Source organism: Drosophila serrata, unplaced genomic scaffold (genome assembly GCF_035046125.1).
Source record: "Drosophila serrata isolate PLE 108 unplaced genomic scaffold, ASM3504612v1 contig_229, whole genome shotgun sequence".
NCBI lineage: Eukaryota > Metazoa > Arthropoda > Insecta > Diptera > Drosophilidae > Drosophila > Drosophila serrata.
Genome location: NW_028257127.1, coordinates 627224 through 640492, shown reverse-complemented (window position 1 = coordinate 640492; position 13269 = coordinate 627224). Strand labels below are relative to the sequence as shown.

Genomic DNA, 13269 nt, shown 5'->3' with positions numbered 1-13269 from the left:
AAATTGTAGTCTTTGGTTAAATGCAATAAAAAAATCTCATAAGTTAATAGTTTAAAGAATTTGCTTTCGTATTGATGAAGGTTTTCAATTGGTTGGAATTGAGTTTATCAAGCTTTATCCAAAATAAAGAGACATATTTTCTTTTGCTTTTAGTATTGTCCTATGAACCGTTATCTATTGTTTTCGTTTTTTGCTTGTTTCTTAATAGATCAATCTATGCGATAAAAAAATGTTCATGAAAATCGGTCAACAACAACATGAATAATTACTTAAACAAGTTTGGCGGTGAAAATAATTGTGAGTTTGTGTAAATACTTTTGACCACCACTGTATATAATAATAATACATAATATTATAAATAATGTATAATTTAATTCAAATATAACAAAAATCCTCTCTCTCAAATAGAAACATCAACGGTCAAAAAAATCATCGATGATGTATAAAATTCGAAAAACATCAAGTGATGTATCGATTTTCTTATCGATGTTTTTGCACTTCTATTACTATATTGTTTTTTTCAGATGCGGGAAGTTCCTGGACTCCATACCAATTGTGAGTTGATATCTTGTCTTTAATTGTAAACAATTTAAAGCTGCAAAATTGTATCAGGAAAAACTAAAAGGTGACTCCATTTCTTCAGAAAATTATGAGTTCAGATAGAGATCCCGACTATTCTATTCGACGAATATTGCGACAAAGACAAAAAAAAAAAAGCGATTCAAATGAGAATGGTATAATTGATTTAGATAAGAATAAACGCAAAACGAAGAAGAAAGGATCCTTGTACACCAAAAATAACGCATACGATGAATATGGAAATATTCGTTTCAACGGAGTGGACATCTGTAAGAGTTTCGTCATTATTGAAAAAATATTACTAAGTATTTTTTCATTTAAGGCGACTGTATGAATGAAGAATGTGATGGCTGCTGGTACGTATGCCGTTGTTGTGGCTCTACAAAATGTGGTCCTCAATGTCGCTCAAATCGAAAGTTTTTCTATGAAGGCATAATATATGATGGAAAGGATTTATCTTTAACTAATAAATTTGTTACCAAATAACGTTAGGGTAGCATTGAATTTCTGTTATATTGAGTTTGTTTTCTAACTGTAAGGGAATTCTTTTCATTTGTAAAAATATTCAAAACTGGACTACAAACGGCCTCATAGGTTTACTTGTTTAAGTGTGAATATAAGATGATTAGGTCAGACCCAATATTTACAGAAGCCAAAATGTTGGATTATCAGCTTTATGTGGTTCTAGCTTCAATGCATTGCTGTAGCCGGCTATAACCTAAGCGCGGCTCGAGTTTTCGGAACTCCATTTCGTCTCTTAATTCTTATTGCATTTAGAACTGTATTCTCAAATGTTTTTCGTTTAAGTTTTAGTTGTGTAAAAGTTTAATATTATAAAGCAGAAATGGGCATGCCTTGACTCCCAGAGCTCGTGCGGCTCAATCCGTTATGTTTTGAAATAGGAAGAGGTCTCAGCGCACATTTACAAAAACAATGTGTTTTGTCGGGGGGCGATCCTGCCGCTGAAGATCCTGTTTTGTCAAATGTAGCCCAATGGAAATTCCCACGTCGCAAGCGAAGGTGAAAAGTAAAAGACGGGGGCGTCGTGGGCAAATCAAATGGTCAGCTTTATTGCGCTGCATACATAAGACTAACTCTAGCTTAAATGTAAGGGCCGCGCTCCCGACCGATAAGCTACGCTTAACAGTGCGAGAGCGGGCCCGAGAAGTGGAGCGCGAACAAGCTGTCCCTCAGCTCGCTTAGCAGCGAGCGAAGCTCGGGAATTCGGGAGCGGGCGTTCGCGAGCATCGAAGAGTGGGCGCGGGAGCGCTTAGACTAGCCCGATAAGCAGTGCTCGAAGAGCCGACTTGCGGGAGTGCAAGAGCGGCCAAGGCTTTGGAGGCTCGGTGGACAGAGGCGGCGCCGCGGCCGCCGCGAAGGGCCTTCTGACGTGAACATTCTCCCCCCCTTGCAACTACTCGGGTTGCAACATATTCGTCCTGTATAACTGCCGCGTTCTGCAGGGGGTCCTGGCTAGCGGCGGAAATTGCCTATGCGCACCGGACTGGAGCGGTGGACGGAGGCCGTGGAGTGGCTGAGGAGGGGCGGGGCTAGCCCGATGAGCAGTGCTCGAAGAGCCGACTTGCGGGAGTGCAAGAGCGGCCAAGGCTTTGGAGGCTCGGTGGACAGAGGCGGCGCCGCGGCCGCCGCGAAGGGGTCTTTTGACGTGAACATTCTCCCCCCCTTGCAACTACTCGGGTTGCAACATATTCGTCCTGTATAACTGCCGCGTTCTGCAGGGGGTCCTGGCTAGCGGCGGAAATTGCCTATGCGCACCGGACTGGAGCGGTGGACGGAGGCCGTGGAGTGGCTGAGGAGGGGCGGGGCTAGCCCGATGAGCAGTGCTCGAAGAGCCGACTTGCGGGAGTGCAAGAGCGGCCAAGGCTTTGGAGGCTCGGTGGACAGAGGCGGCGCCGCGGCCGCCGCGAAGGGGTCTTCTGACGTGAACACAATGCAATATCAGAAAGCCTGACGACAAATGCACATCTACACAAAAACTCTAGAACACAAAAACAAAATACATGTATTTTTGTAATAATTGGGACGTGCAGCGACGCTGGTTGTTGCTAAAATTTGTTGTCTGGCTCATTTCCCTATTTTTCGTGCCCATCTTTGTTAAACAGGCCTGTTCCACTTTCGAACCGGAGGTGAATTTCATACTATTTTTTACCCTTGCAGGGTATTATAATTTCAGTTAGAAGTTTGCAACGCAGTGAAGGAGGCACCTCCGACTATATAAAGTATATATATTCTTGATCAGGATCAACAGCCGAGTCGATCTAGCCATGTCCGTCTGCCATTCTGTCCGTCTGTCCGTTTCTACCCAAGCTAGTCTCTCAGTTTTGAAGCTATCTGAATGAAACTTTGTAGTTAGCGTTCTATATACTCTCGTATATCTGTCGGAACGGGCCGGATCGGACGACTATATCATATAGCTGCCATAGGAATGATCGGAAAATTTTTACAAAAAAAATTTAAACTTTTTTAGTTTTCAATAGAATTGGATCAAATTTGAGATATAGCCATTTTACTATACTCTAAAATTTTGCATAAAATTTTATGAAAATCGGACAACTATATCATATAGCTCCCATAGAACAATCGAGAAATTAATACAATTAAATTTATAACTTTTTCAGTTTTCAGCTGATTTTCAAATTTGAGGTATAGCCATTTTGTATTAGTCTTAAATTTTTTGTCAAATTTCATGAAAATCGGACGACTATATCTTATAGGTGCCATACAAACGATCGTTTGATGTAGAGGAAAAATGCAAATCTGTGAATGTAAAACTGCAAATATAATATGTATAGGTGAATGAAATGAAAGCAGGTTTTACTTCATTGTTTTTAACACAAATATATATATAATGTATATGGTATGGATTCCAATTCATAGAAGTTCTATCTGCAAGGGTATATAAACTTCGGTGTACCGAAGTTAGCTTCCTTTCTTATTTCATTTACCTTTAACATACTAATTTCCCTCGTTGATTTACGCCAAACTTTCCTTTGGTCCCTTGTACTTTCAAATAATTTCTGCTGTCCGCTATCAAGAAATGGATTTACTTTAAGGGGTAGACCACCCTGAAATTTTTTAAAAATCACATTTTTTTTAAGCCGATATTGTTACGGCCATTTTAAGACATTGGGCTTAAAAATATCTTATTACTTGTGGATTTTAGAGTACCTTAGAGTACTTTCTTTATCTTCATTTGCGTTTTTCTCAAAACTACGTTTTTTAAAACGGTGTACATGATTTCTCAAAAACTGCTGGACCGATTCTTTTCAAATTTTTTACAAAGTTACTTTATAACGTCCTCTATGGCATGATGTAGGATTTTTTCGATATGATTTTTTGTTTTAAAGTTATACATATTTGAAACAAAAATTTTGTAATCGATTTGTAGATAAAAAAGTCAATGCAGGACGGGGTGGCCCTAGAATTGGATGGAAAGCACGTAGGGCTTCCAGTTGCTAGAATTTGTGCTGAAGAATTCGTTATAGCATCATGTAGAGCGCTCCCTCTTCCGTCGGCTCTGTAGCTACCCTAAAGTCGATGTTTTGCGTTAAAGTCCCCGCCTAGGATGAACTTATGGCCCAGTTCTGAAAGGAGGTGATCAAATTCAGAACTAGTCCAACCTAATGAACGAGGAAGATACGCTGCACCAATCAATAGCTCTCCACTGCTAGATGAGATCATGGCGGTAGTTAGTTGAACTTTCCAATCCGTGACAACATGAAGTTGGTAATAGGAATTTCCTTCCTTGATCAGAATGGCTGAGCCACCTCGGCGAGTATTGACGGGGTGGTCAGCTCTCAGGCATTCGAATCCTGCAAGAGTAAAGTTGATTCCAGGGTGTAAATATGTCTCTGCAATTAACATGATGTCAATTTTATGTTGTATAGTAAATATAAGCAGCTCATTCGCATTTGAAGCCAGGCTGCGGGCGTTCCAGAATCCAATGCGGAGGTCATTAGTCATAATGGGCACTATATCTGGGAATTGTCAGAGAGGATCCTCCCTGAATCTGGTTCAAATTCTGGGCTATTGCTGCCACTGAGAGGGATGCTGAGCGACCACCCTTTGGTGCTCTTGCATCATTTGGAACAAACTCAACAAGTCAGGATCTGATCACTTGCCGCTGGTAGCAACATTTGCGTCTGTTCCTACAACCATTGTCTCTAGATCCAGCCTGCTGAAACCTGGATTTTGTCTCTCCGCCTTCCAAGATTCACTGGATAACTCCCTTGAGCTTTCCACCTCCCTAAACACGAAGGAGGACGTGGATTCAGCCATTAACATCCTTCTTACAAGGATTGGGGAGGCTGCTGCAGTTGCGGCCCCTCCGGTGTCTCCAGGCTCTCTTACGGCAAGGCGTCATTGTGTGCTCTCTTCTGAAGTTGAGGGATTGCTGTTGCTGAAGAAGAGGCTTAGGCGAGAGTACATCCGCACATCTGACATGAGAATCAACAGATTTTTCAGGAGGATTTCCAACAGAGTACGTAAAAAACTGTCGTTACTCAAGGCTGAAGCTACGGATCGCATGCTGGATAACGTGACAGCTGATGCGAGCTCCAACTATGCCCTTTGGAAGCTGACTGGATCCTATAAAAGGCAAGCTATTCCCAAGTTTCCAATCAAAACAGAGGATGGTACATGGGCAAGATCAACACAAGACAGAGTTGAAGCTTTTGCTCAAAGTCTAGAAGATAGATTTACTCCCTTCGGAACAGCCTCTGTCCGGAGACAACAGATTGTGGCTGACAAGCTTGCGATTACACACCAAATGGAGCTTCCGGTGCCACCTATAACTGTGCAGGAGGTTAAGGAGGACATAAAAAAGTTAAATGTCAAGAAAGCCCCTGGAGATGACCAAATTGATAATCGTATTGCACGAACGCTACCTCTTAGAGCACTGCTATACCTTATACTCATCTTCAATGCTTCCCAGAGGTTGAGCTACTTCCCAAAGGCTTGGAAGAGTGCTCGGATTGTAATGATCCTTAAACCTGGGAAACCACTCGAGGACCTAAACAGTTATCGGCCTATTAGCCTCCTTTCCACATTTGGTAAGCTGCTGGAAAGATGCATCCATAGAAGATTACGACAGTCTCAGTTGGGAATGAACGCTCTTCCCAAATTTAAGTTTGGGTTCAGACTTAGGCATGGCACCCCTGAACAGCTGCACCGTGTCGTTGAGTATATACTCGAGGGGTTTCACTCTAAACAATACGTGGTGGCTGCCTATCTGGACATACAGCAGGCTTTTGATAGGGTGTGGCATCCAGGGCTACTCTATAAACTCAAGCCATTACTAAACCCACAACTGTTCGAAATGGTTAGGAGCTTCCTCTCTGAAAGGACATTCAAAGTGGTTCAGGACGGTACCCTATCCTCTCTAAGGCCGATAAAGGCTGGAGTTCCCCAAGGAAGCGTGCTGGGACCGACGCTGTACAGCTTGTTCACTCATGACATGCCGAAGTCCACGTTACATGATCATAATTCTATGCTGGCCACATTTCCTGACGATACTGCTGTCCTCTCCAGATCCAACTGTATCTATGACGCCACTGATATGCTTCAGCTATACCTCAAAAGGTTTGAGAATTGGGCCTGTCGCTGGAACATTTCAATTAATCCGGCAAAGTGTGCTGTAGTGACGCACTCCCTCAGAAAGGAGTCGTGCCCTGGACTGTTCCTGCATGGAGAGCTTCTTGAGCAGGTCAGAGATTATAAATACCTGGGGGTCACCCTGGACACTAGATTAACCTTCGCCAAGCATACAAGGTTAGTTAGGCGTTCATTGGAGGATAAAGCCAGAAGGCTGTACTGGCTCCTAAAGGCAAATAATCACCTGAGTCTGGCGAATAAGGTCCAGATATACAAGTCCATACTTGCCCCTACTTGGAGATATGGGATTCAAGTTTATGGCAAAGCGGCCAAAACTAATCTGAGTTACATCCGGGTCTTCCAAAGCAAGTTCCTGCGGAGAATTACTGGTGCTGAGTGGTTTATTCGGAACACTGACCTAGCGAGGGACCTTAAAGTTCCCTTGTTAGGGGATATTATCAATGAACAAGCCGAACATTACAAAAATAAGCTCATGTCTCACCCAAACATTCTAGCCAGGAGACTTGCGTCTCGGCGGGCAAGGCGCAGACTTAAAAGGATTCATCCCTCGGACCTACCAAGAAGGAAAATTTATTAAACACTAACTAAACTCCCTGCCACTTGTTACTTCTTCACTTCTTACACTTTTGTAATAATCCAATGAACTCCTCCGCTCACTATTGTATAAGTTGCTACACTACAGTAATTTACAATAATAAATTCAGTCAAAATGGAAAAAAAAAAAAAGAACTATAGTCATACTTAGTTTATTAAACATTTTTGTTTTTGAATGTCAGATAACAAATATGGTGTGCAGCATGTACACTATACGACCTAGGTAATGGTCGTATGAATTCATTTTTTGACTAGCTATATCTCCGCCATTTGTAAATATTTTTTTTTCCTTTAATAAGTATTTTTTAGTTTAACATTTTTTTTTTTTTTTTTTTTTTTTGGACGTTGATGCACTAAGGTCAGTACATACAAGTGGCCCGTATGACACCAGGCACGTGCCTGTTTGGGTTAGGTGTTAGTAGGCGCGATGGAAAATATAGGACAGAATACGAGGAAAATTGACTACCGGCGTGCTGCCAGATTGTTAGCTTGCATGCTTACTAAGTGTGTTAGTATTAAAGATTTTAATTTGGGAAGGGAATCTACGTTAGAGATTAGTGTGTACAAATCATTGTAATTTGCACATAACACTCTAAAAGGTTCATGCAGTTCAAAGGAGGTCCTACAGTGGCGCAACACTAATGGGATATAGGATCTAGTGGTTCTACATTGTACATGGAAATTAAGCTGACTCAACAAGTCAGCACTTTTCACATCACCATGGATAAGGTTAAAAATAAAGGTTATCCCTAGCATCGTTCTACGATTGGCTAAGGACGGCAAGTTTATTAATAGGAGTCTACTAGAGTAGGAAGGTAATCTTTGGTTTGCATCCCAATTTAAACCTCGTAGAGCGAAAAGTAAAAAGTTCTTTTGAACCGACTCAATGCGTTTACTATGGACGCCGTACTGAGGGCACCAAACGCAGCATCCATATTCTAGGATAGGACGAACTAAGGAAGTATATAAGGATTTAGTAACATAGGGGTCATTGAATTCCTTCGACCACCGTTTAATAAATCCAAGCACACCCCTGGCTCTATTCACCATAGACGAAATATGATCAATAAAGTCAAGTTTTGGGTCCAAGCGGACGCCCAAATCGTCAACTGTATTAATTCTTTCCAAAGAGCAGCCGTTCAGCGTGTAAGTAGCAAGCTTAGGAGCGACACGAGAGAATGTCATTAGCTTGCATTTCGAGCCATTTAAGTTTAATAAGTTTACACGGCACCAAGTTTGAAAATTATTGAGATCTGTTTGTAAATCCGACTGGCATTCAACGTCATTGCACGCCAAGCTTGACGTCATCCGCGTACATAAGCACTCTGGAGTTAGTCAAGACTTTGGGCAGGTCATTTATAAATAATGTAAACAATAAGGGTCCCAAACGGCTTCCATGCGGGACGCCAGATGTAACCCTTAGAACATTAGATAAATTATTCTTAAAGAGGACCTTTTACCTTCTGCCGTTCAGATAACTAGAGATCAAATTAAAAAGATCACTTGGAAAACACATTAAATCGAGTTTTCTAACGTGAAGAGAATGGTTAACAGAGTCAAATGCTTTACTGAAATCAGTATATATTACACCTGTCTGAAAATTATTATGGAAGCATTTTATAATATAGGAAGAAAGCTCGAAAAAATTTGTTGTTCTTGTTCTTCGCTTAATTAAACATGGAGAAATAATAATAAACGATTCCTTCCAAATAATGGGAAAGTGGGAGGTTTCTAAGGACAAGGACAACAAAGAAGATCTAAAGGAAAAAAGCTTTCGTTTAGGCTAGGACAGAAAATTAAGTTTGATTTGGGTATGTAGTAGGAATAAGTCTGGTGTAAATACGAAGATTTTGCATAAGTTGTTTAAAAAAACTGCGAAAATAGATCGGCTATTGCCTGATCATTATTTGCGGTAGTATTTTCAAATAAAAGCGAGGAAGGATTTGTTTTAGGCTTACGTTTAGTGTTAACAAAATTATAAAACAGTTTTGGGTCCTGTGAGAACTGGGCCCGACAACGCGTTAAATAGTTTTTATAACACTGCGCGTTCAGAACGGTAAAGTTTGACCGAACTGATAAATAAGATGAAACGGCAGATTGAGAACCGGTGAATTTAAATTTAGCATACTGCCTAGATTTTTTTTTTTAAGTCGGCTCAATTCTTTAGTAAACCACTGCGGCTTATTCGAGCTTGGCGGATAATATAACAGAACACATTCAGTAACAAGAAAGAAAGCTAACTTCGGCACGCCGAAGTTTATATACTCTTGCAGATAGAACTTCTATGACTTGGAATCCCAACAATATAAATTATATTTATTTGTGTTAAAAAACAATGAAGTAATACCTGCTTTCATTTCATTCACCTTTACATATTATATTTGCAGTTTTACAGTCACAGATGTGCATTTTTCTCCACATCTAACGATCGTTTGTATGGCCCCTATATGATATAGTCGTCCGATTTTCATAAAATTTTACACAAAATTTAAATGGCTATACCTCAAATTTGATAAAAATCTGTTGAAAACTGAAAATGTTATAATTTTTAATTGTATTAATTTCTCGATCATTCCTATGGCAGCTATATGATATAGTCGTCCGATCCGGCCCGTTCCGACATATATACGAGTGAGAGTATATAGAAGGCTAACTACAAAGTTTCATTCAGATAGCTTCAAAACTGAGAGACTAGTTTGCGTAGAAACGGACAGACGGACAGAAGGACAGACGGACAGACGAATAGACGGACATGGCTAGATCGACTCGGCTGTTGATCCTGATCAAGAATATATATACTTTATATGGTCGGAGGTGCCTCCTTCACTGCGTTGCAAACTTCTGACTGAAATTATAATACCCTGCAAGGGTATAAAAAATGAAATCATGGCATTGTAAATATATCCACTGCAACTGCCATATCAGTGCACATGTATCGATCGGAGCAATTGAACTCATTTATAAAATTATTCAGCGGTCCAAAGTCCGTCTTGCGAAAGCATAGGACTTTATTGGCTGGACGGTCAAAAAAATATTCTGTACGTCACAACCTATATCAAGAGTCACATCGAAAGTTGGATGATAGGGATCTTCGGGCTGCGTCAGAGGCGCCACCCTTGCTAAACTGACTCTCGCAGGATCAGAGACGAATCAAAGATCTAGCAAGCGCTGTATGGAATTTCGCACATGGTTGACTTGAGACAGCGAAATGTCAAACAAGCCAGCGATAAAGTCATGTTGTGTAGGTGTATTGAGAGTATTGGTGGAATTATTCGAGCACCAAATAGCACCAGGGATCTTAAAATCTCCAAGAACTACCAACTGGTCTCTATCCAAAAGTCTACTGGAAACCATCTGAATAGCGGAAAGGTGATTCCAATAAATAGAAAGTTCCGACAGTGGAGGTGTGTAGGAACAGGTAATAAAAATTGAGCTACCTTTGATAGATAGCTTCACACAGTTGCATTCCTCGAAGGTTAATAATTCTGACGTGAGTGAGGAGTCCACCGCTATAAGAACTCCACCCCCGCGTCTGATAGGGCGATCTAGCCGATATACCGTGAACACAGCTGGAAAAACTTCGGAGCTCAGAATCTCCGGCTTTAACCAGGTTTCTGTGAGCACAATAACCTGAGATGCAGACGAAAGGCTATCAGAATACAAGTTAGGAAGCTTACTACGTAAGCCTCTTGCATTCTGATAGGAAATACCTAAGGAGTAGGTTAGTTTTTTGGGTCGGGATTGGAAGACGTAGAAGGCGCAGTGGTAACATCAGGCCTGGGAAGATTTATTCCTACAGGCCGCTTTTTCTTTTTCTTCGCCTCGAACTCCTTAACAACTATGTACTCTGGCCAGAAGTTGGGAGAGCAAATAGTGTTAAAGAGCTCGTTAGGGACATTTATTTTGAAAGATGAAATGTCCCTTGCGTAAGAAAATTTAAACTTTTCCACCTTTATCTTAATTTTTTCGGCTCTGGTTTTGCCTTGTATAAAGGCGAGAACATCTTCCGATGTTTGGTCAGGGGAGAGCCGCGAGACAAAAATATGTCTCGTTGGTGGAACCGCTATAAGGGCTTTTGGCAAGGCAGATTGGTTATCTGCCGTTCCATTGTCGGCCGGTATTCCGGGCCTAACACCCTGGGCAGATATGTTTGTGTGGACGGGACTTTGAGGGGTCAATATTTGCGACCCCCCAGGGGATAAAACAGAAATCACCGGCGGTACGGGCACTCCCGCTACACATTCGGATACCGAATCTTTCCTAGCGCTCGATCTCAGCACTCTTGGAATTAATGCTGAGGTCGAGGGCTGTGCCGTGGGAGGCTGCTGATGAGAGCCTGTTGCGGGTAGTTGGGGTCCGTCTACATGCTGCCCACCAATAGCAGTTTTTTTGCGCCTAGGAGACTCATTTAATAGCGTAAGGCTATTAAATTGGGTGTCCAGCGCCAAGAACATATCAAGAATTTTACGAAAACTCGTTAAAATGCCCTTAAAATCGCTTTTGGTTTGCCGCATGAAAGACGTCATTTCCCTTTCTACATCGCGACAGGCCTCACAGCAGTAACGCAGGCCGATGTTTTTCCTTACATCGTCCACTGTCCGAGCTGCAACTCCAATACACTTGGCGTGCATGACGTTGTCGCACAGCCAGCAGCCGATTGTAAGGTCACCTGCAGCAATTGCCTTTTTGCAGGTTTTAACGGAACAGACAATATTTGCGGACATTATAGCGACTTACCACTGTACTTTCAATTGAAAAAAACAACAGAGCTATGAAAAAAGAAGCGAGAGCGAGAGCGGGAGAGCGTAATAGATTAGATAAGATAAGAAGTGCAGCGGCACAACTAAAGCGAGAGAGTTGGAGAGCGTGGGAGATAAATAGGTGAAACGTTTAGCTGTTGCGACGGCGCAAACAAAAGCTAGACGAAGAAGGCACAAAAAGGAACTCAAAATATGCAAAAGCTAGCACTAGCAGCACAACTAAATTGGAGAATAAAACCAATTATATACACAAAATTAGGATAGCTGCATGCACACGCGAAGTGAACGGGAAGTTATAAACACAAATTAGAAAATTTAAGTTAACCCCGGTGGTTAGATTGAAACTTTAACACAAAACGAGAGCGCAAGACAAAAACACGTCCGTTCACTTGGAAAGATGAATATTAGATATGTACTATATAGTGACATATCCACAGTCCCATAGACTTTAGCACATGCCTACTTATTCCACATATATGTACACCCATGAATCATCATCGAATGACCATAAAGTCATTGGACACCACAACTCCACACGAGTTCGACAGTAGAATAAACACAAGTCCCCAGTAGTAGACTAAACAATTTTATTGTCTAAACATCCTTTCCTATTTGTCGCGTTCACACGCTCAAAGTTCGGACCCGTTAGCTCGAAAACAAAATTATCAAATTTCAAAAGAGCACTTGTATCCAAGAGCGAATGCATTTGAATCCAAGAGAAATTAAAGAATCAATTAAGCTCTCTCTTAGAATCTTTCGAAATCAATCAAGATCCACGAAAGCTCGAAACCGAGGCTTGATCGTCACCCATCCTAGTTCAATAAGCAGAGTTCAGTTTGAGGCACGAAATTATTCGGTCGGTGTTCTTCTCATAAAAATATCCTGTAACTTATTCGGTTAAATAAAAATAAAAATAATTTTTTTTAACTTACGAATAACCAAGTATTTAATTGGCGCAGCCGGTAGGATCAAAAATTAAAATAATCCTTTCAGTACAGTATTGGTCAACTTAAAGGATAAGCTATACAACTAGCTATCCAGACCAACGAATTGAAATAGTGATTAAAAAATTGATCCGCAAAAGAATCTACGTGCAAGTAGTATTCTAAATCGAAAATCCCGTGCGGTCGGAAATAAAGTTCAAACCCGAATTTTTAATTCTGTGACTTTTAATACAACCAAACCAAAATCCCGTGCGGTCAGAAATAAAGTTCAAATCCGAATTTTTTAATTCTGTGACTTTAAAATAAAACAAAACCAAAATGGCAACAGTGCAACAACTCTCCGAGCTACACTTAAATCAATTGCTGAACCAAATTAAGGAGCTGCATTATTATGATGGCACACCAGGAAAGCTGTCAATATTCATCAACCAGGTGGACCAATTGCTAACTCTTTACCCAACACAAGAAAATCGGCAAGCTCATATAATCTACGGCGCTATAAAACGAGTAATAGTGGACAACGCCCTAGAAGCAGTAATTCAAGCAGGAGCAACATCATGGATGGAGATCCAGGAAACCCTTTCCACTTCATTTAAGGATCATAGACCATATGTAACACTGATAAAACAACTGGAGGAAACACCATATTCAGGAAGCATCAGTAAGTTCATCCAGATGCTGGAGGCACAGCATCGCAATATCTTTGATAAGCTAGAACTAGAATGTAATCCCGTAATAAAGAGCAATTATTCCGATAT

General features: G+C 41.1%; 1 protein-coding gene across 1 annotated transcript; it reads right to left on the bottom strand.

Annotated features, from left to right (window-relative positions):
* Positions 1–6545: 6545 nt before the first annotated feature.
* On the bottom strand, positions 6546–11531 carry LOC147644116 (uncharacterized). Its single transcript, XM_086830218.1, has 3 exons — positions 6836–11531; positions 6695–6766; positions 6546–6633 (listed from the first exon to the last, which is right to left on the bottom strand). The coding sequence occupies exon 1, from the start codon at positions 11529–11531 to the stop codon at positions 10530–10532; it is 1002 nt and encodes a 333-aa protein (XP_086686344.1). The 3' UTR covers positions 6546–6633; positions 6695–6766; positions 6836–10529.
* Between the last annotated feature and the right edge of the window lie 1738 nt (positions 11532–13269).

Excerpts from the sequence above, each read along its gene's own strand:
- LOC147644116 (XM_086830218.1), bottom strand. The coding sequence starts at position 11,531 with ATGTCCGCAAATATTGTCTGTTCCGTTAAAACCTGCAAAAAGGCAATT.